At 39.1% G+C, this 21,814-nt stretch overlaps 2 protein-coding genes across 10 annotated transcripts in view; both read left to right on the top strand.

Moving 5' to 3' along the window:
• The first annotated feature begins 281 nt into the window (after positions 1 to 281).
• Positions 282 to 10,955, top strand: mtpn (myotrophin). Its single transcript, XM_007555259.2, has 4 exons — positions 282 to 627; positions 2,151 to 2,261; positions 2,828 to 2,911; positions 9,776 to 10,955. The coding sequence occupies exons 1-4, from the start codon at positions 544 to 546 to the stop codon at positions 9,872 to 9,874; spliced, it is 378 nt and encodes a 125-aa protein (XP_007555321.1). The 5' UTR covers positions 282 to 543; the 3' UTR covers positions 9,875 to 10,955.
• A 7,160-nt stretch (positions 10,956 to 18,115) lies between these two features.
• fam180a (family with sequence similarity 180 member A) overlaps positions 18,116 to 21,814 on the top strand; it is a 35,091-nt gene continuing 31,392 nt past the window's right edge. For 2 of the 9 annotated variants that reach the window (XM_016672999.1, XM_016673000.1), the window contains exon 1: positions 18,117 to 18,272. The gene's annotated coding sequence lies outside the window, so the exon portion shown is untranslated. Of the gene's footprint in view, positions 18,273 to 21,016; positions 21,095 to 21,186; positions 21,303 to 21,814 lie in introns of all 9 variants that reach the window. The other 7 variants (XM_016673001.1, XM_016672997.1, XM_016672998.1 and 4 more) reach the window with 7 other exon arrangements.

Here is a 21,814-nt window from a genome sequence, read left to right as displayed (position 1 = left end):
TACAACATAGCCTTCATACAGGGCATTACGAAATTAGAGCTCTGAAATGTTCAAATGCTTTCCAACCACATCGGAATTTGCGGCTCTTTTGCATCTGTCGCGTGTTGGAATAGCTATGTCAAGCATGTATTTATTATTTTATGACTTTATATGTTTCAAAACGTGACCAAAATATGTTATTGTTACAGCAAACGTCATTTAAGCAATGGGATTCGAGAAATTTGTGAGAAACTTGTGAAGCTTTCAATTTAACTTGCGCACCTGAAGGCCACCTCAGCCGTTACCTTCCGGGTAACGGTGTCGGAAACGTTTCTGGTATGCAGAAAGGCGGATCCCTCTTTGCCACTTTTGTCTTTCAGAACTTCTGTAGTTAGCATTTGTGTTAGCAAACGTAAATAAACGTTTCAACGCTGAGTATTTAAGTAATTCTGTTTTCAGAGCATTTCCTTGGGGTTAGTCATAGCGACGATCAGAAGAGTGTTAGTCCACCGCTAGCGAGCTAACTTTTTACTGCATAAAAAGGAAGGTGCTGTAGGCAAGAAGATGGACGAAAAGATGGACCCAGCTAAAGTGATATGGGCATTGAAAAACGGTGAAGTGAACGAGGTTAAAAACGCTTTGAAAACGGTAAGAAGGCTGTTAAGTCAGTGTCATTTTTGAGCTGAGCTTCAGCCGAAAAGTCAAAAAAGAGGCTCTGTAGTCTTGCTAGCCGACTAGCTAGCTAGCAAACAGCGTCTGTACTTTGACTTTTCTTTTCTTTTTTTCTTTTTTTAATAGCTGAATATTGTTCATACATGTTAAACGATACATAGAGACGAGGCTTCGGTGTGGTCCATGCTTAGTTTGGCCAGCATACACAATAATTACTTTGAAGCAACCTGTTGGTTTTGCTAGTCAACAATAGCACTGACTTATAGTGCTGGGCCAACAATGAGTTCGTTGTTTGCACTTAGCAGATCTGATTTAGAAAGTATGTTACGTTTCTAGGAGATTGCTGAGCTGTTAAATGTGTAGCCAAAAGCTAACTGGCTAATCAGCCAAACGGGCCCAACACTAAACGGTGAATGTTGAAGTTTGTGGGCGGGGATCCCAGTTGTCGCCCTACATGGCGGTGGGCTTCTCCAGCTCAAATTTAGAGTCGCTGTCTGCTAAAAGTGGTGCTTTGAGGTGAAACACCACTTTTCTAATCGGCCACTGGTTCTTGGAATTTTGTTCAGACCTCGTAGAACAGAACAGGTTTTTATGCAAAACATGCCCTAAGCGTTCCCACAAATTGTAGCCATTCCACCACTGTTGCACCTGCTGGAACGTCATCCGCTGCTGGAAGACTGGTTTTTAAAACCTGCTTGCATGTCCGCCCACACCAATGAAAACATCATGCCAAGAACAACCTTCAGTGACTTTCTCCAATAAAAACACTGTTTATAGAGATCACATTTATAGCACGAAAAAACACTGATAAAGATCTAACTTGTATTAAGGCTTTGGAAAGCCAGGATTTACTACTTCATTAGAAAGCAGTGAATCATACATACTTAACATGATCTGATAAGTTTGGATGTCTTGACTTATTGTTTGACTGACTGTGACAAATGCTAATTCACACTAATGGGCATAAACCAAAGGTTTACAATAAACCTTGCATTGGCATCTGAATAGATGTATTTTTACCTTTTTAGTGTCTCAGTTGAATCAGCTGAAATAACGCTGGCCTCTGTCACTCAGGCACTTTACTATGAACCTCTTATATTGACGGATATTAATCAACATTTCTCTGCCTGTCTGTGTTAATTATTTTACAGAGATTGCATTTCTGTTAAGTATAGCCCTATTTGCCTTTATTTTCAACAGAATAATCAAACAAAAGATGTCACACTTCAGTGGTTTTGTCGGGGAGGACCAAGTGATTCATGTCTGTGTGGTTAGTTGGGTAAGGGAAAGAGGAAGCTTCTCATGGTTGGGTTTGGTTTGTCTGTAGGAAGCAAAGTTAGGTTGAGTTACAGAAACAGCAAAGCAGGAACATGAAGGATGGAAATGCCTGTTTTTTATTTATATAAACCTTTAATATTAACAGTGGACCCTTGCTACATTGTCGAATGTAAATGGTTTGCCTCAATCTAAGCCAAATAACATCCGTTCCTCATTTTCAGAAGGAAGATGTAAATGAGCGCCTGGATGGGAGGTACCCTCTTCATTATGCTGCAGACTTTGGCCATCTAAAAGTGGTAGAGTACCTTCTTGAGAAAGGAGCAGATATCAACGTAAGTGATGCTATCACTGCATCTCATGCAGTTTTGGACGAATTTGCCTACTGTCTAACCACTGAAAAATTACTGCTCTCTTCTGCTTCCTTTTCCAAGCATTGTCACGGCACTTTAGTGCAGCTTTAACCTGTTTTAAAAGTGCTATATAAATAACTTTGATGTCGACTATCTGACTTTGACCTGTAGGTTCTTTTATATCCAGAAGTTGCATTTGTAGCTTGATCCCTTTTTTTCTAAATCAATACTTGTTGCAAAAGAAGATTTAAACTTCCATAAATTCAAGAGTGTGTGTCAGCAGTGTTTTATTGACACAAATTCTTATATATTTACCTGTCAAGAATGACTGGGCTATTATTAAATAAAAATTACCATTCCGTTGAAGCTCTGGCTTCCTGTCTAGAGTTGCTTTGCTGTCCTAAATGTATGCTTTCTGCAACCTCTAATACACAGATGGGAGTTTTAATAACTCTGACATGTGTTAACACAATTTATAACCACCTATGTGTATTATGGTGGTGGCTTCAAGAAAAACAACAGATTTTTGCCTTGTTTTGTCTCCACAGGCCAAAGACAAGCACGAGTTGACTTCACTGATGTGTGCCTCTTTAGAGGGTCACTGTGACTGTGTCAAGATCCTTTTGGAAAAGGTTGGTGAATTTGAATTTACAAACAGAAACTCCCCAGTGTCTTTTACTATTCTTGTTGACGTGTCAGACGGTCCACAGTGAGTGCTGATGAGGTAACTTGTTAGACAAAAGGCCCTTTAACACAGTTCTGTGGAGGCTGTGCTAGAATGGTCAAAGAGGGCCACATAAGGCGTTTTCCACTAGACCGGTTCGGTCCTGGTCCGCACCGGACAGATTCATTTTCCATTAGCACATCCGGCGCGCCTCTGACTGGCTGCTCTCGGATTTTCGTTACCCTCTTCAGGGGTAGCACTAGCAGGACCGAGCCGGGTTTGGCACCGAAACAGTTTGACAGCTGATCACTTTCGTTTGTTTAAGTCACTGAAAACTCAGAGCCGCTGTGGTCAGCTTTCTGCACGCTCACGTACCGCCCACAATAGCAAGGAAGAGACCGTATAATGGAAAAGCTCCCTACCTGGGCTAAAGACGAACCACCCATTAACCGGTTTTCCTGTGGAAAAGTCCCTTTAACATACTGCTGTTATTGTCTAGTAGCACTATTAATGTAATATAGCTACACATCTCTTCATCAAAACTTCTTTTATCTGCCTTTCTCCGATCTTTGCTGTAAATCTTAGAACCTTCAGTACGTCGTCATGTTCATACTGGAGTTGTAGATTTAACAGACTGCAGCTGTGATTGGCGCCGGTTGCAGCTGGCATCGACTGCAACACTTCCACCGAACGCCAGGCGCCTCATAATAAACGCCCAACATAACGCTATCATCCAGTGATGGGATATAAATTCATACGATCAAATACGAAGCTGCCGTTTCTCCGTGAATGGTTTTAAAGTACGTCTTTGTTTTTGTCTTACCTGAATGTTTGACTGAATGATGTGTAAGAGTCAAGAAATGACACATTTCCTGTTTATTTTGGTTGTATCAGAGTGAAAGAAGACGCCTTTTGCAATCATTCCTCTTCTTAAAAAGAAGGCAGCTTAGGAAACTAAACAGTCACCTGTTACATAAAGGTAGATGATTATTGATGTTCTGATTATGGACACTCAAAACTTGGTAATATATAAATTTGGCAACCTTTTATTTTGAAGGGGTGTGCATAAGACTGATATAACATCTGTCATGAACATGAAGGAGTCTTTATGAATGTTTACAACTATTGTCATGAAGTGTCATTTGGTAAATTACACTTTTAATGTAAAGCTGACACTTTTAATGCAACTTTGAGTGAAACTTTGCATTAAAAGTGTCATTACTTATGGATTTAAACTTATTAAATGTTAGATAATAAAGGGAAGCATTTTCTCTAAGTCTTTCTAAGCAGTGTTGGTGAAACTTTAAGCACCTTCGGTCAAAACAACAATGCTGAAAGTACTTAGGGTGGCATTAAAAAGAAGAAAAGAACAAATAACTGTTGGTCTGAAAAATAGTTTTCTTAATCAGAAGGAGCATAGTTTTCTAGTGTTCTGGCTTAATATATATTTTTTTTGTTGGTTTAAAAAATGTTGAAGTCTCTTTGCTGTATTTGGCTAAGTTTAATTAATGGGTGTGGGCATGGCTGTTTTTTCAGTAAAAGGTTGCCCATGCTCAATATATTAAAATGAAAGAATGAAACAAAACATGACTAATTACTTTTTTTTATCCAGCGTTTTCTCTTTTAAAAGATATCAGCAAATAAATTCTCAGTTATTGCGATAATCAATTTTGCATCATTTTGGTGGCCAGTATTTGAACTTTCTTCCAGCCACAGAAAAATTACCTTTAACTTGCTTTAAAGATGGCTGATTTGTACCTCCTATACATCTGCTTCAAAGGGCAGATTGACTGTTGGCATCAAGAGTTAGTGGTTACTCCACCAATCACTCACTGACCTTTAAGGATTCTACAGAAAGACGGTTGTGACCAGTTAGCACTTACGATCACCATCATGTCTTTCAGCAAAACATTTTCCATCATCGTGGCACAATTCAAGTCAGGACATTCTTTGAGCATTCCAAATTTAACTACACACCTGTACATAATCAAAGTGCATGCAGTATATGTTCTGTTCATTGCGCTTAATGCTTCAGATGCTGGTCATTTGCTGTCCTCTAAGTCTAAGCAGTTGGTAGCACAAGAGGTGGGCACTGCTCATCTGAGCTGGGATGATCAAGGTTTAAGTGATCCCAACAGGTTTTCCTCTTGTGACCATCTTTGTTCCCAACAACAAGGATTATAATCCAGGCAGCTCAAAGGTAAACGGTAACTACAGGGACCAGATCTTAAGACATTCACGCCTATCCACTGTGAAAACCTCGCTGCTGTCTCAACATGGGAATAATAGATCGAATACACAGCAGCACAGTCGATGATGTAGCTCTGAGGCTCTGTCTGGTTGCACCTGTGGTTGCCACCGCACTGCAGTGACCAAAACTGAGCCCATTGAGAATACTGGATTATAAGTGTGGGGTAGGTAGACAGAAATTGCTTGGTTTCCCAGTGCATGATGGGAGTTGACACCTGCCCCCTAACTGTATGGTGCACTGCTGTTGGTAATAAATTATGAAATGTGGTTTTTATTCAAAAGGTGGTCCGGCTATAAGATGTCAGCCATAAATATGGAATGCAGTTTCTAGAAACCAGCCAGCCAAATACAAGTCTGCAAAGAAAGGGCAAACAGAGATTCATATATTTCTATGAGGAACTGTGCATGACAGGGAAGAAATTGTTTTAGTATATAAAGTTACATCCCTCGTCATCTTTCCTTTTTAAGGACTTTTCTATTTGCCCATGTCTTGTTTTTTTTATTCTTGTCTGAACCAATGTTGGGGACAAAAATGACTTTACAAATATCGGCCAGATATGAGCCTGTTGGATACTTTTTCACTTATTCAACATGTTGCAATATGGATCTCTGTTTATTTTTTGTTTTGTTTTTTCAATTATTGAATGTTTGGTACATCTTTAAATTTCACACACATTGTCTGTGGGCAATGTGGGACTCCACTTCCAAAAAGAACAGATATTGATCGTTGACTTTTTCCTAGATGTTATGGAAGGTCAATACTCTGAAGCACATATTGCATTTCAAGTAGCTTGACTGAAGCTCTTGACCAATAATTAAAGACATACACGGGAGACCATTCAGTTCTAGTCAATAGGGGCTTAATGAAAACTTAATAGACTCTTTGGCGGGTGGGAGTGTTGGGTTACTGACCCAGTGAGTCTCTGTGTGGCTGCATGATTCAGGCTGATGATGCTCTTCAGTTTGGCTGCAGTCGCCCCGGGGAGTCTATTCTTATTCGTTGGACTTGGTCTCATTTAGCCACCGGCTTCTTGATGACCGGATAGTGTTTGGGCAGTGAAGTGTTTGAGGGATCGTTATTCAACTTGAGAAAAGCTCATTACCATGAGTGGTGGTAGTATGGAGAGGGTGTGCTAGTCCTTGAGAAGCTGTAATAGGAGGATGAGCTACAGTTTTTATATCAACTGTAAAAATTGTAGCCTTGCAAGCATGCTCACTTGTGGAACCAACACATTTTAGTACATTGCATTGGGGGTTTTATTTGATAAACCAGCACAAATTAGCTTTGTGTCTAGTAGAGGTGTGCCGATCGATCGACCACCGATCATAATCGGCCAATTTCCGTGAAAAAGTGTACTGTATGATCGGTGATCACCGATCACGGTCTGTTGTTGCCGATCACACAAACCGATCACCTGCATCTCATTTCCAAGCCGGCTGTGCAGCTGGTCTCCTCTTTCCTTCACACTGCGCAAACGCGTAGCAACAAATCCTAAGCGATGTGGAACCATAACGCACTGAGTGAATGGGGAAGTTTACGTGTTGCAGCGGAAAATTACCTCAGGGATGAAGCAGGTCAAAATGCATCAACACGACAAATCTAATATGGCATAAAAAAAATGATATACTTGACGGATAGTATTATCAATAGCAGTACAATTTGCACAATACCTGTTTTGTTTTTTTCTTGGAAAAAGTTATTAAAAACAAGTTTTTGTCTAAATTAAAGTGAATTCATGGTTCCTTTTTCCACATAATGGTAGTGATTATGGTTAAAAACATAATTATGTGATTGGTATCGGTGATCGGCCCTCATGGGTGATCGGAATCGGCAGGAAAAAACCTGATCGGCAGATCTCTAGTGTCTAGGTATTTCAGCTCCCCAAGATGAATTTTCTTTTTTATATTGTAGATTTTGTGGAAATAAATCTGAAGGTTTCCTCTAGAAAAGCTGCTAAGCCCGGTGGTACACTCTACTGCTGTAACAATTCCTCGAGGGACTCAAGTACCTCCATTATTAAAATTCCTCAAAGCTTCTTAAATTGTTTTATTTAGCGCACCGTGTTCCGGCCGGATGATTGATTATGTTGCACAGCACTCTCACTTCCATATCTGAGTTATTGCTAAGTGCTAAATGCTAGCAGCATAACATCTAATTCTTAATTTTGTTCCAGGGGGATTTTATTGTTTGCTGATGACGATCGGGTTTTTTGTTTGTTTTTTCCTTCATTTTTCGGGGGGACCAATAAGCATCCTTAAAATGACCAGTGCGATTCCTGAAGTATGGTAGCCTTTCTCATCCTCTTATGTGCAAATATGATAAATTGGGCAGATGTTACTGGTGTATAAAAAATATCCGATTTCAGATGAATGACACTGGGGGTAGGTAAAGCCTGGTGGCTTCCAGGCTTACAATACAGGCTGCTGAATTTTCTGCAAAATTCACCAGAAAATTTTGCAGAAATTTTTTTGCAGAAAATGTTCTGGATTGGTGTCAACTCACCAATCCAAATTGGTGATCTGACAAATACTGAGCCTCAAAGAGGTGGAGATCTACTGTGTTTTCATAAAAGGCCAGATGAGTGGAGTGCATTACAAGAAGTTGTGTTATTGATATTTTCAGATGGTGGATTGAACTGCGTTAAGTCAGATTTTCCAAGTTAAATGGTAACACAACTTTACCTCTGGCACTAATCTAAAAAAAAAAAAATCTAAGGCCTTCACACATCAGATAAATGTACTGAACCTCATTAGAAACAAAATGGCAATGGGAATTTCTTTCAGTTGGGTGGCTTCTGAAAAACTAAAGTTTTTAGCTGATAGTGTCAGAACATGTTGGTAGGTCTGTAAATCCTCACATGTAGCACATACGTTTTTAGTTGCTCAGATATTTAGAGATATGTGTAGTAGTTGGGTGTAAAAAATGCTTATAACGATGTTGGGGGGCTTCTCTCAGCTTCATCGTTCCCCAGCAGGAAGAGTATTGGTAATTGATCTATACTGCTAAATGAGGTCCAAGTCTGTTACTAGGTTTCATTTTGAACCAGCTACTAATGACTTCCCCGGAGCTGGAGAGAAAAAACAATGGGGAAATGAAGCTGCTTCCTTTTTTGTCCTGCCTTTCAGACACTAAGCTCAGCAGAGCAAACCAAGCTGGGTTACTGTGTACATGATATGAAACAGGAATTGGATGTATTTACTGACACAACGACCACCTTATCACTGTGTTTACACTGGCTAACGAGTGTTTGCTAGGTGGATAAAGCTTATATCAGGAGAACAGACAGACATTATCAGAGGAAATGTATTTTGGTTTCTGTCTCAGGTAAGATGAATCTCACAGAGGCAACCTTCTGAGTATTTTTAAAGTACAGGAAAGATAACGCTGCTGCTCTTGAAATTTAAAGAGCTTCACTCCTAACAATCTGTAGTGGAAGCTTCCATTTCCCCCTCTGTTTATGTTTTTTTTTTTCTCAATGTTTCATGGAATCTTTTACAGTTTTAAGAAAACTTATTTGAAACCTCACTCTCTGTACTTGCTTTTCTTTCTTTGAAAAGCTACTTTAAAAATATAGTTTGTAGACCTTTGCTCATGAAGGATCTGATGTGAAACACTTATATCAGGATGTTCTTCAGCTATATCGTCCTGCCCCAGTGTCATCCCCACTCAGTTTATCACCGTATGATTAGTTAAAAAAGCATTTCTATAAACTGAATCCAGTACATCTTTCACTTAGAGCCTAGCTCAATTAGTTTAGAGCTCCTATTGATGCAGAGACAACCTTTGTAAATGTTTGCAAGGTTGACAAAATGCAGTTAGGAATTTTTTCTCCAATGTTCTTTAATTAGAATGAAAATACGAGGAGTTGTCATGCTTCATGTGTTATAAGGCCGTACCTTAACCTAACCAGCGCGCTCACAGGTACGTGGTTCTAGGAAGTGTGAATGAATTGACAAAAGTGCCTTTTCCTCCGTCTTTCATCTCCTCGCCAATTAGAGATGTAGATCTGACAGGACATCTAGCCCTGCTAAATCTCTCCCAACTCTGGACGCGCTCTGTTGCTCCCGGAACGGGGAATTTGCACTCCGGCGACAACACGGCACCACGCCGTCCCATTGTTGTTGATGCCCTGCTCCGCCACGCAACGGTAAACTCTGTCTGCCTGGGATCTGGAAGCCCCGGTGTTAACAGGCGTCATGCTCCTCCCCACGTCACCCATTACATCTGTTGTCACTGCAGCTGAATTCAGCTGTGTGAGGGTCTCTGGTTCTCCAAACGATCGCGTCCCCACTCTGCTCTTTCACATTGATTCCGTTATCGTTCTGGGCTTAAATGGATTTGGACCCTTGCATCTCTCGCAGTTCCGCGTGTCTTGTTTGGATTAAGACAGACCGACAAGCAAGTCCTTAGTGATTGAGTCGGAGAAGAATAAAAGTGAAGGCTTGTTTGTGTTGCCTTTGTTAAATAGCCAGGGACCTCTTCTATAAATGCCGGGGGCCATTTGCCACTGAATTGAAGAAAGCAGGAGGAACCCTCTTCTGTGTGCCTATATCTAATATTCCTGTCCCTTTACCTCTGCAGGGAGCTGACAAAAACATAAAAACAGAAAGTGGCACATCTGCCTTCGACTCTGAGTATCCCGCCGTTCTGGAGCTCCTCACATCTCCTAAACCCAAGTAAGGGAGGCAGCTGGACAGGTGGATGAACGGGCCTGCAGATGGATACAGTGGTCCCCTGACAGAAGACGGCCTCACCCCATTTACTCCAATCAACCTCTGTCTTACCACTGCTTTGGTCTGTTTGTTGGAGGTTCATTTTGCCTGTCTGGTGACTTTCATTAACCTTTTTCTTCCCATGATTTTGGGAATGTACTTTCTCTTCTTTGGGCCTCTGTCTGTCAGCAAAGTGACACATAATAGCCTCCCTTAGGGACCAAACACTGGGGGAGTTGTTAAGCTTGGATCATGTAACACTGTTCAGAGCAGAAGTTAAGTTCTGTCAGTTTAGCACTAAAATATGCATCTGAAATTCTGCTGTCTCTTAAACGAAAACAAAACAAACCGTAACAGATCAATAATGTTCATTTTTCCACAGTTTTCCTACATGTGACCAGTGTTTTGAACAGTAACTGCACTGTGATAAATTAGACAGATTAAAATGCCAGATAAATAAATAGAATATGTAGCCTGTTCATTGATTGACCAAACTATTTCTTCTTAAACATGTTTAGGCCTATTACTCGCATATCAAATGACATTTAATGAGTTTGAAATCTGTATGATTTTCTCTTCTTTTTTTGACCAATCACCATGCTGGTTTACTAGAAAGACTTGAATGTTGCAGTTTTGAAATGATAACCTGTTGAAAAATAGCTAACAGAACATGAAAATGAAATTTCTCCCCTTGAGTGAGTTTGTTTTTCTTCTTTTTTTTCTCAGAGCATAACCCCTTTTGTCACTGCATTAGCTTTCTTGGGTCTGTATGATGGGCTCTGGGTGCTGAGAATTATGGGTAAACGGGGGTTAGGGTTGAAACCTGATCATGGGGCTGCTTATATATCTCCTTGCCGTGGATTTGCTTCGAGACCCCGCCTGTTTTGCTGCATGTCGAATCTGCTTCTGCTTTTCTGCTACGAAACGGTTGCTGTCCTCTTGGTTGCTTTTAAATGAATTGCTAAGTATGTACTGAACTAAAACATGGTTAAACTGACTTTGTTGTGACAAAAGTCTGTACAAACCAATAAAAAAAAAAATCACAGGAACGGTTTTGTCTCTGTTTCCTTAAATATAAGAGTGCCTCGATGAGTCTCGTTACCTCCCACAAAGGAGTGTGAGCAACTTGGTGAAGAACCAAAGCATTAGAAAGTTTACTGGAAGGAAAAATGTTAATTAGAAAAAGTCAATATCAAGAAGTTTTTGAAGCAAAACCCATTTAACAGTTTGGAGAAATTCACAAGCCAGGAGCTGATTCTACAGCCGATCGAACTAATAAAATACAGATTCATACAAAACAAGGACAGAGTCCTAAAAAAAGTAGTAGTGTAACGATAGAGCCTTGATTAATACGGCTATTGCAGAAGGGACAAATCATTTTTGTTCTAAAATTATTTTATCCTAATTGGGGGAAACTAATTTGCAAGTAACTTTTCAGCAAGATATTGGAGTTTGTTTTAAGTGAAAAACTTTATTAATATTATTTTTGATTATGTGTTTTCGTGGTTTGACTGTCATAAAATGCCAAAAGCTCAATTTCCAGGCAGCAGAGTTAAAACTTCACTGTAAAATGTTCTGAATGACACTATATGTTGGCAAGAACTGCTAGTCCAGTTCGTTTGCTTTTGCCACTCCTCTTTAAGTTTCTGTCCGACCTCCTGGTTTGAAAGCCGGGCAGAGAGACGGCCTTTAGATAGAGTTGGTTTCAACTTCCTCTCTCTGCATCCAGGAAGCGTCCTTTTCAAGCCCTCTGCAGGTCAAAGTTCAGGCATAGTTTGAGCTTTACATATGCTAATCTGCTGCTCCAGTGTCTCAGTGTAAAATAGTAAAAGCAAAAATCCTTCAGCATCTAAAACCAGAGGGAAAAACTGTCCAAACATGAAATGCCTCAACCAAAAACAAAAATCTGAACGGACAGTTCTAGAATTGCTCTGACTGTCTGTTGTGTTTTATCAAGTCAAAGTCAGTGCAGCCGTTTGGACATTTTATGCCAGTTTGATCATTTTTTAACAAAACTTAACTCCTAGCATTGTCTAAAGTACCAAAGTGTGACTTTAATGGCCATACTTCACTGAGCCACCAGTCCTAACCACCAGATGAGGTGAAGGCTGCTATTAAAGGAGCCCTGGCTTCCTGAACAACTCAGCAGAGCTTTGCTGTTATTTCCTTTATTTTTCATGCCATGTTTATTTACGATCAATTTGTTCTTTTTACGGTTTTAATTTAGCTGAATGTTCCTGCCAGGACATGTTCTCTAACACTTGATTATGTTCTTATGACAGTTTTACCTTAACATGACCCATCTTCACCTTAACTAAAGTCATCAGAGCACATCAAAGGAGACGGATGGATTAGATTTGGGATATAATTGCCTAAATTAACCTAATCTTTCTCTCCTGTTTTGTCTGACAAGATGAAGTGTGTGAATTCAGATGACTGCTGTAACGTTGATGCTTTTAGCCTACTGCTGCAGGCCTCTTTCCCAGAAGCTAAAATCGGCTTTGAGTAAAAGGCCAAAGTTGATCCTAGCACCTCAGTAAGTACCGTAGGTAAGCTAACGGGTAAGTAAGGTGTTTTACACAGAAATGATCCTGTTACAAAGTATAATCCTAAAGCTTTTTTCTTTAAGTTAATTTAGTGTTTATATAATTCTGTATTGTACTATTTTAAGATTTTAACATGAGCTCAAAGTCTATTTTAGATTGTGCCTTCCTTTAGCATCTCTGGATAAAAGATGTTTTTCTGGTTAGTGGTGGTTTATGTTTGAATAAAACAGAATTGGTTGAAAAAAAGGACTTTGAAGCATTTACTTCCTGGTCCAAGTGTCACGCTCTTAAGCAACATAGGCAAAAAAAAAAAAAAAAAGAACCGTTGCCTATGTGTCGTCAGAAACTTTGAGCAGAATTTCAAACTCCCTCACGCAAGAATGCTGCCTGTCCACACGACGCGAGATGGTAATGAATTATCTGCTCAGGGTGTCTGTGGGGTGGAGGCAAATCAATAGCAGCGTGTAGCGGAGCTGTGGAGAGTGAAGAGTTGCATCAGGTCGAGTCAGACGAAGGCGTTCAAGGGGAAGGCGGCAGGCGGAGAGACGGAGCTGCAGCGTTGATCAGACCGAGAACAAATACTAATCAATTAAAGCCATGTGGGGAGACGTCAATGTAAAATGGCTCGGCTACTCTGACAGCCTCACGCCCCCGCATCTATATCCTCACCAACTTATTTCTGCTCATTTAGATTACATTCAACAAGAACAACCGGGGAATACCGAGCTCCGTCTTTGGTTGACAGTTACATTCTTGCTTAATAAAAATGAGCCAGTTTTACTGTCTTTGAGCCTTGAGAGCTGAAGACTAAAGTGAAACTTTTCTGTAGCGGGAGTGTAAGCACGCATGCGCAGAACACAAGGCTGTGCGGTTTATCGTTAATAACAAAAACAATGACGGATACCGTTGTGCTATTTACGACGGCATATAAGGGTCATTGTAGGTAAATTTAAGCCAAAAATATCGAGATTTTCCAGAAAAAACAAGGAGCTCCAAAAGTTGAAAAATTACAAGAAAAAAATAAGAAAATTTGAAATTAAGCACATAGTTTCCAAAAATAAAAAGGAAATTTCTGAGTTTCAAAAGTTGAAAATCTGCAAGAAAAAAGGAGAAGAAAATTTGAGATTAATCGCAAAAAGTTTCTAAACATAAGAACATTTTTGAGTTTCAAAAGTCAAAAATGTCTAACTTTTGAAACTTCTAGAAAATTTCTGAGCTTAATCTCTAAATTTCTGTTTTTTTTTTGTTTTTTTTTGTTTTTTTTTTTGCTATAAATGTACTCTTACTGTTTTTTGTATCAACAATGACCCTAAAACGCCGCCGTAATTTCTTAACCTGTTCAGTTTAGCACAATTTTTGACGAGGCAGAGATGGGTTGCTGTTTACAGTATGAGGTGGAAGCTAAGGATCAAAAGTGCATGCTTGTTTGATGACATCCTGAAATCGCAGCGCCCTCCAGTGGCCTGGCATGACAACTACAGCTGACTCAATCTGTCTGTCCCAATTAATATCCAAAAATACCAACACTTTCCAGGCAAGGGTCTCATGTAAAAGTAGTAATGTGTGGGATGGAAGCTGATAGTAAATAATAAATGAATAAATAAATCTCCACACCGTTTCATTTCCTCCCTTAAAGTGCTTTGGAGAATCCACAGGCCATCTTTGCTCTAATCCTGCACAGGATCATTAGTTTGGCATCATTCCATGTTAGGGAAAGTGGTCACACACTGTTTTGATCGGGGGCTTCCTTCTCTGATGGGCCGTACAGAAACAGCCTCACAGCTTGACAGAAGATTCATCAAGATTTGTGAAAGTTCTGCTGAGCTCTGCCCCCACCTACTGTTTTTAATCAAACCTGCAACAAATTACCTTCTGAAGGTGTTTCCTCCTGAAAATTACTGTTGAGCTGTTGCTTTCATTCAAGAACAATAAATAATAAACGTCAGTCAGCTCAAATACCTCAACATACACTCACGTCCTTCTAGGTAACACCCAAACGTCTTTACAGTAATTACCATATGCGATAATTAGCACGCGTGTGCCCTCATACACTCATACACACACACAAACACACAGAGTTTACTACCGTTGTGATCAACCCGTTCAAAATGCTGCTTAATGAAGTAGCAAATCCAAATCATTTGCATAATTAATACAGACTCCAGATTGCCTTCCGGGCATCTCTGGCTGTCTCTCTGTACAACCAATTGTTTTCTCCGCAGCTCACGCATTGGTTTACTTTCCAACTGATTTGAACACAATCTTTCATCTATTCCCCCCGTTGTAGTTTGATGAAGACATGAGAAGGAAGGCAAAAGCGTAAAAGTAGATCCATCTGAAGTGAAAACCTCTTAGCGACTTTAGATTCTGTCATGAACTTGCCTAAGGCAAGTGACAAAACATGACAACCTCAAAGGAAAAAAAACATAGAAAATTTGTGACATTGAGCGAAATTATTAAAATGCAACACATTTTTCTCCATGAAGGCTGCAGGAGGTTAAAGGAGAGGTAAAGGAAAAGTTTTTGTAGCGCTAAAAAAGGGAGACGTTTCAGGCCCACACATCGACTGAATCCCAATTCCTACCTCTACGTCTCCCTGGGCTGAGGGTGCAAATCCAGGAAGTAGTCTCTGCCCTAACACAGACACCTCCAAGCTGGAGTAAACCACATGCCTGGACACGCCAGACGCCTTCTGTGGAAATGTTTTTAGTTGCGAGACACAAACCTTATGCTCTCTACCCATATTTATTACATTAGGTGATGCTTTCAAATACATTGTTCTTCCTCAAGGTATCATTCTCTGGGGCTGTTATGCTGGCAGTGGCACTGATGCATTAAACAAAATGGATGAAACACTAAAATAGAACGACCATCAAAGTCTTCAACTTCACCTCCACTCAGTCGCTAGACGGCTGAAACTTCCACCCAGCTGTCACACAAAATTGTGAAATTGAGTTTTTCAACATTGGTGGAATTTCAACAAAGTTTTGCAGACATTTGTAATGGAAACGTCGCTTCTGCCAACATCTGTTTTCAAGTTACGATTGAATGTGTAGAATTCTTAGAAGTTTTTAATTAAATAAAAGGTAGGAGAGGAGGACGCCTTCAACTTAAAAATAATCTTTCATCTCGTGTTTCCTTTGGCAGTCAGCTGTCAAACGAACAAAGTGATGCCCAAACCTTCTCTGCATCTCTGTGTCTCAGGAAAGAGACAGAAAAAGACAGGGAGCACAGTGAGCTGGAGATTTACATAATTAGTGTCTTGAGAGTCCACAGAGTAGATATAGAGGACAGCTGCAGACGTTTAAAAGCAGACGTTTGTGCTCTGACATGCTTGCACATGCATAAATCTTTCTCAGGCTACTTACTTATCAGTCCTTCTTTGTTTGCACTCGGAGCCAATGTGCAATGAGCCCGATCGTAATCCCTCTAAACGCCTCAGTGCAAAGCACTAAAAAGCATTTTGTCGCTAAATTGATGTAGCCACAATGCTATTAGGAAGAATTTAATTGGAAATGAAAGTGAATTCATTATTACTGTCATGATGGCTGAGCGCGTCAAAGGCAGAGTCTCTGGCAGCCATGGCTGTGCTTTCTGCTGATTATGAGAACGGCCTGGAGAGAACGACACACAACTGCATTCTTGATTTGCACTTTGACTTTGCTTTACTGACTCTGACAAACTTCTCGTTGTCCAATAAAAAGCTTTTCTAAGTGACAATACATTAAAAATCTTGTGGGCAGTGGAGTTTTCTGCAGCAACATATTGGGAAATTCACAAGGCAGAGCAATTTCCTTCACTTCTTGCAACAATAGGTTCATCAAACAGATTACATTAAACACAAGGAGAAGCAAAGAATCTCATCAAGCCCATTAGATGGAAGCAGTTTGCACCAGTTTCCGCATCAGGTCAAACACAGCAGGTGAGGTGATCAAAGAGAAAGAGATAAGTTATATCTATTCTACTCTAAAAGGTTTTTCTAACTTGAGTGTGTCTATAGGTACACTTAATAGCAAAGTTTCAATTTTGCAAATAAAAGGAACATGATTTTACACCATTTATTTTTAATATTTTGATTTGTGTTCCAGTTCAAATCTTTCTGTTTCAGTTCCCCTGCCTTTCTTAATCCAGCTCCCCTACATCTGACGTTCATCTCCTTAATTAACTCACCTGTTTCTCATTCCAGTAATTACTCCACTCCAGTATTTAAGCACCTGTTTTTCTCTCAGTTCTTGTTTAATCATCTGCTGCTTGTCTGTGTATTTCAGTATGTCTGGTACATATGGGATGTTTGTGTGACTTTAAATTCTAATTTAAATTCATCTTATTTGCATTAACTTGTGATGAGACTCCATCAACCTTTCTACATTTGAAACTTCAACAACAATGATTTATAACACCAATGCCTTGTTTCACCTGTTGCTTGTAATCCCAGCAGGGTGTTCCTTTTATTCCTCTGTGCCAAAATCACCACCAGTTTTCAGCAGATGGTATTTTTTTTCTTCAGAAAGTTGCATGAAGCAAACAACTCTGCTCTTCAGTATGAAGTTTTAGCAGGCTTTTCCCAAAATGTCTTATTTAAACTCCAACACAGAGGCGATGTCTTCACAGTAGGAGGCTCTGGTTCTCCCACATTAACCTGTCCACAAATACCATTATGATTATGTCCCTTAATGGTATTTGAGACTGACAATATAAATAATTCTGCATGTTGCTCACAAGAGCAATAAGTACATAAAAAATTTGTAACTTAACTTTGTGGCTGTTCAATTAAAGAAAAACAAATTTTTGCTTATTGTATTATGTACTACTTTCAAATTAACATTGTACTTAATTTGGTATCTGCTTGACAGCAAAACATGTTTCTTTTCTATAATTGGACCTAAAATAAGTTTAAAAAGTATTAGTTAACTACTTGGTTTTTCAACAAGGTGTGCTGTTTGTAGAAAAAATTATGTTGAAATGGAGATGGAAAAACTTAATTGTAAAAACTATAAACAGAAGATGAATCTTTTATAAAAGCCTATAGGGGGGAAAAAACATGAAAGATGCAACATAAAACTGGAAAGTCAATCAGCAAGCCTTGAAAATGAAAGCTGATACCAATAAATTTGAATGCTTTTGGGTTGTAATCTGCTGAAATCAGTGCAGAAGCAAGACTTTTTGCACCTCACTTTGTGTTGCCTCTTTACTCAGCTCATTAGCTGTGTTTGTGAATTCAGCTCACACTTCTCAGTTTGCAGGTAATCATGATTCCAGTGAACCTCTTTAACCTTTGCTCTAGACGCTTGGACTGCATGAGTAAAGTAATTAGAACAAGGCAGTCTCTTCCAGATGGATATATTTGTCAATATGTTGCTGCATTGTCGCATTTAGACAGGTTTTGTCATCAGATCATTCAGAGGCCAAAGTTGTGGTTAGTTTAATTTTATTCCCACAAGCTTCAACAAATTGGTAGGGAAACTGTATACATGCAGATGGAAAGTGTAAATCTGGTTCTCTTTAATAAGTTATAATCAAAAACATGTCATCTTTGACATACTGAACAATTATGTGCAGATGTGCAGTTGTAGAGTTGTGAAAAACAAGTTATAAGTAAATGAAAACACTTAGTATGAATATAGGAACTCCAACATTTTTCTATTTTTTATTTCTCGTTGTAATAAGTTCTTTATTTCAGTTGTTCAGTGCTATCCCACACACAACCGCGAGGGGGCGTCTGTCACGTTGGTGGCATGGAGAAGGTTGACCACACAGAAGAAGAATAGACCTTCCTGTTAGATGCTAAGGGAAGCGTGTCAAGTCATTTCTACACCACAGGTCAGTAAATATGTATTTTAATGCATCTATATTCGTTACATTTAAGAGTTGAAGATGTTATTAAATCGAGTGTCAACTAGTGAGTCAATTTGAACAGTATTGTGTTCAAAACAGGACATATTTCTGAAAGCTAATTAAAGCTAACGCTAGCGGACCTTGTTAATGTGTTAGCTAGCTAAATTCACTTTCAATTGATTAAATTTTACCTATTTTGAAACGGTTCTCATCCAAAATATATTATTTTGGTCTCTTTGTTTGCGGTTATTGAAAAACCATAGAAATCATGTTAGAACATTCAGTGAATAAGTAATGGCTGCCTATTTGTTAAGCTTAGTTGTAAAACCAAGAAAATTTAAACTAACAATTTATTTAAATAAAATATAGAACCCAAAATTGTGCACTAATAAAATGAGATTGGGACTTTCTATGGAAAGTTCCAACTGTACTTTTCACATTTGTTTAGTTTTCGATGGAAAATAGTGGCGGTATACCACCAAAATACACTGAGTGGCTTCTATTTTCTAAGGCACCTAAATCAATTAAAGCAACTTGGATCTTCATCAAAAATACAAAACATGCAACACAAACTCAAAAATCAAGATGAAACCACATCATGCATGTATATAAGAAACATCCACCTTCCTACTTTTATTTATGTAGATCTAAAATAACAAAGTTGAAGTGGCTCTTCTGTCACAAGGAACTTTTTTTCTTTTCTTTTACAAGTGTGGTGACATGTCAGTGGCAAAATTAGAAGTTTCACAGCATGAAGCTGCAATGTTACTGATTACAAAATCCTTTTCTGTTCCCTTATTATGAATTTTGTAACTTGCAAGGGATATATTTAATCTAAAGCTTGAAGACTAAAACACCAGATTGTCCAAGGCTCCCTTATCATGAAAATAATATCACTCCAATGGGCTAACATTACCAACGTAACTGTCATAAAAGGTCAAATTACCTATAAAGACTATATGGATGGCAGTAAAGATGTTTATTTTTGCAGCAAAGTACGGTCACCCATAAAATGCCAGTTGGCAACATAAAATTAGACGTCTGTAAATATGTTCCCTCATTTAGTGAACCGTTTTAACATGTTCGCTACACCATTGTTGTCTGTCCAGTAGCTGTTGAATTGAGTGTTATTGTCAGTGCACAGCAGAACGGTGGCTCTTAATGAGTGTAATCAAAACGGTGGATGTCAAACAAAGGTTTCCAATTGGCAACATCTGGCTGTAACACTGAACAATGTCAATACTGCAGCCTGAAATGTCACCAAAATCACAACAGGAATTTTGTTGCAGATGTTTCTGTCTGCATAGTATATAAGAAAACACTTCCTCAGGTTATCTTATAGAAAGTATGAGAAATATAGGTAGTTGGATGAAACCAAAAATATCAATAATATTGATATGAAGTTGGAATCAGTATTGGATTGATACTAGCATAAGATTTCTTTTTCTTGAAATTTTATTTTATTTTTGTGTCCCAGTTTCTTAACTTAATTTGAGACAGTTGAAAAACAAAAACTTTATCGAAAAGCACACATTTCTTTGAAATTGTTATGTTTCCGTTAAGCAACTTCGTGTTCATAATTCCAATTTGCGCATTTATATGGTCAGTGGAAATGTAGATCATGACTTCGAAAGTTCAGCAACATGGAGACGATGGCATTGATCATTGCATGTCTCTTGACAAATGAGTAACTAACTGAGGAAATAAAACTTTAAGAATTCCCACCAGCGTTGAAACAAAACTAAACCAGCAATGACTGGAATTTCAAAGTGATTCAATCTGATAGGCATGTCCTACTTTTCACATTTGTTTACTTTTTGATGGAAAATGGTGGCAGTATACCACCAAAATACACTTTGTGACTTCAGTTTTCTAAAGGCACCTAAATCAATTAAAGCAACTTGGATAAACTAAAAAGTATTCAGGGAAGGTTTGTAAGTTCGCCCCCTCGATTTTTCACAAAGACTTGAGAAGGGCTTCTATCAGCCATTTCTCTTTGTCACAATGAATGAGGACACCATACCCTCAGCAGTGCTCAGATGAAGCCAGAGTAACTTTGTTGCCCGTGGTTCTGAGAAATCTTAGAAAGATCTTTGGCTTTTTTTTTTCTTTTTTATTGATTCATTTATTCTCAAGGCACTGTTTGTCTGGCTGTGGCACATTGATAGAGCGAACTGAGTGACTAATAGTCCAAAGAGCTCTCGGCTAGAGAAGGTGTCTGTAATGGCGCAGCTCATTTTGACTGATCCCTTCTGCCGTGAAATATGAGCGTCTTCCTGCTTACCAGCTGATGACAGTACATCTCCACCTTTAATGTCTGTATTACAAAAGCCAAGCATGCTGACGCTCCCCATGCCTCGTCTCTCTTAGCTTTTCAGTATTAGTCATGCACAGTTTGTGTTCTTTTGCTTTAGTGGCAACTTCTGATGTATGTGTGTGAAAATGACACAGAAAATGCTTTAGAAGAAAGAAAAATAATAAAAAAGGAGCAGTTTTAATGACAGCGAGAACGTTGAGGGGCTTAATCACCGAGGGCCGCGTTGGCTTTTGAGGCAGAGCGCCGTCTCATTAGGAGCCAACGCAGGGAGCACCATAGTTGTTAGTTACAGATGCACTTCTTGGGGTAAAGAAGAGCCCTGCTCTGGAGAACTCTTGTGAAATGTGAGCATATGTTCAACACCTTGATTGGTCTTTTTATCATGATGTTTATAACCTCTAACTGCCTCCAGGGTGGTGACAGGAAGCAGCTTAATCAGCGGGAATGGCGGCGCGTCGTCCGGCAGGCTGTATGTCACAGCATTGATCAGGTGATTAAACAGTCAGCAGAGTGCGGTTTATCATGGTTATTCTGTTGGTAAATACGGGGGTTTCATTTATCCCATTTTTTTCTTCTTGGAAGAAGGTGGAGGATGAGTGAAGAACGATGAAGGAAGAGCGCTTCGTCTTCTGGCTGGTAGCTATCAGGTCGTGGGACGTTCATGTAACCATTTATCTGATCGCTCTGCTTCTCTGACTGTAATCAATCAAATTTTATTTGTATAGCACAATTCAGCAGAAAGGCCTTTCAAAGTGCTTTACATAATTAAAATAAAAGCAGCATGTGAGAAAGAGATTTAAAAAACATAATTAAAGCGTAAACGGTGAGAAAGAGACATTTTGAAAAAGATTTAAAAAGATAAAAATATTAAAACCTGCACCCCTTTGAGGACTTCTGTTAAATGTCGTTTAACTGGGACTCTAACCCTCTGAAACTTTAGTCAAAAACACCGTTTGACAAGAACTCCAACCTCTAGGTTTTTAGTTGAAACGCCGTCAACTGGGACTCTAAACCCCATAGGACTTTAGTTAAACGTCTTTTAACTGGGATATTTCCCGGGGGGCTTTACATCATTAAAACGTAAACGGTGAGAAAGAGAAATAAAAAGAAATTAATAAAAAGATAAAAAGAAAAGATAAAAACATCAGATACATTGAAGACATCAAAACCCAAACTCTAATCCTAATGTAGCCATAAGCAACTCTAAACA

Source organism: Poecilia formosa, unplaced genomic scaffold (assembly GCF_000485575.1).
Source record: "Poecilia formosa unplaced genomic scaffold, Poecilia_formosa-5.1.2 Scaffold69, whole genome shotgun sequence".
Classification (NCBI taxonomy): Eukaryota; Metazoa; Chordata; class Actinopteri; order Cyprinodontiformes; family Poeciliidae; genus Poecilia; species Poecilia formosa.
This window is presented reverse-complemented; position numbering and strand designations above follow the sequence as displayed.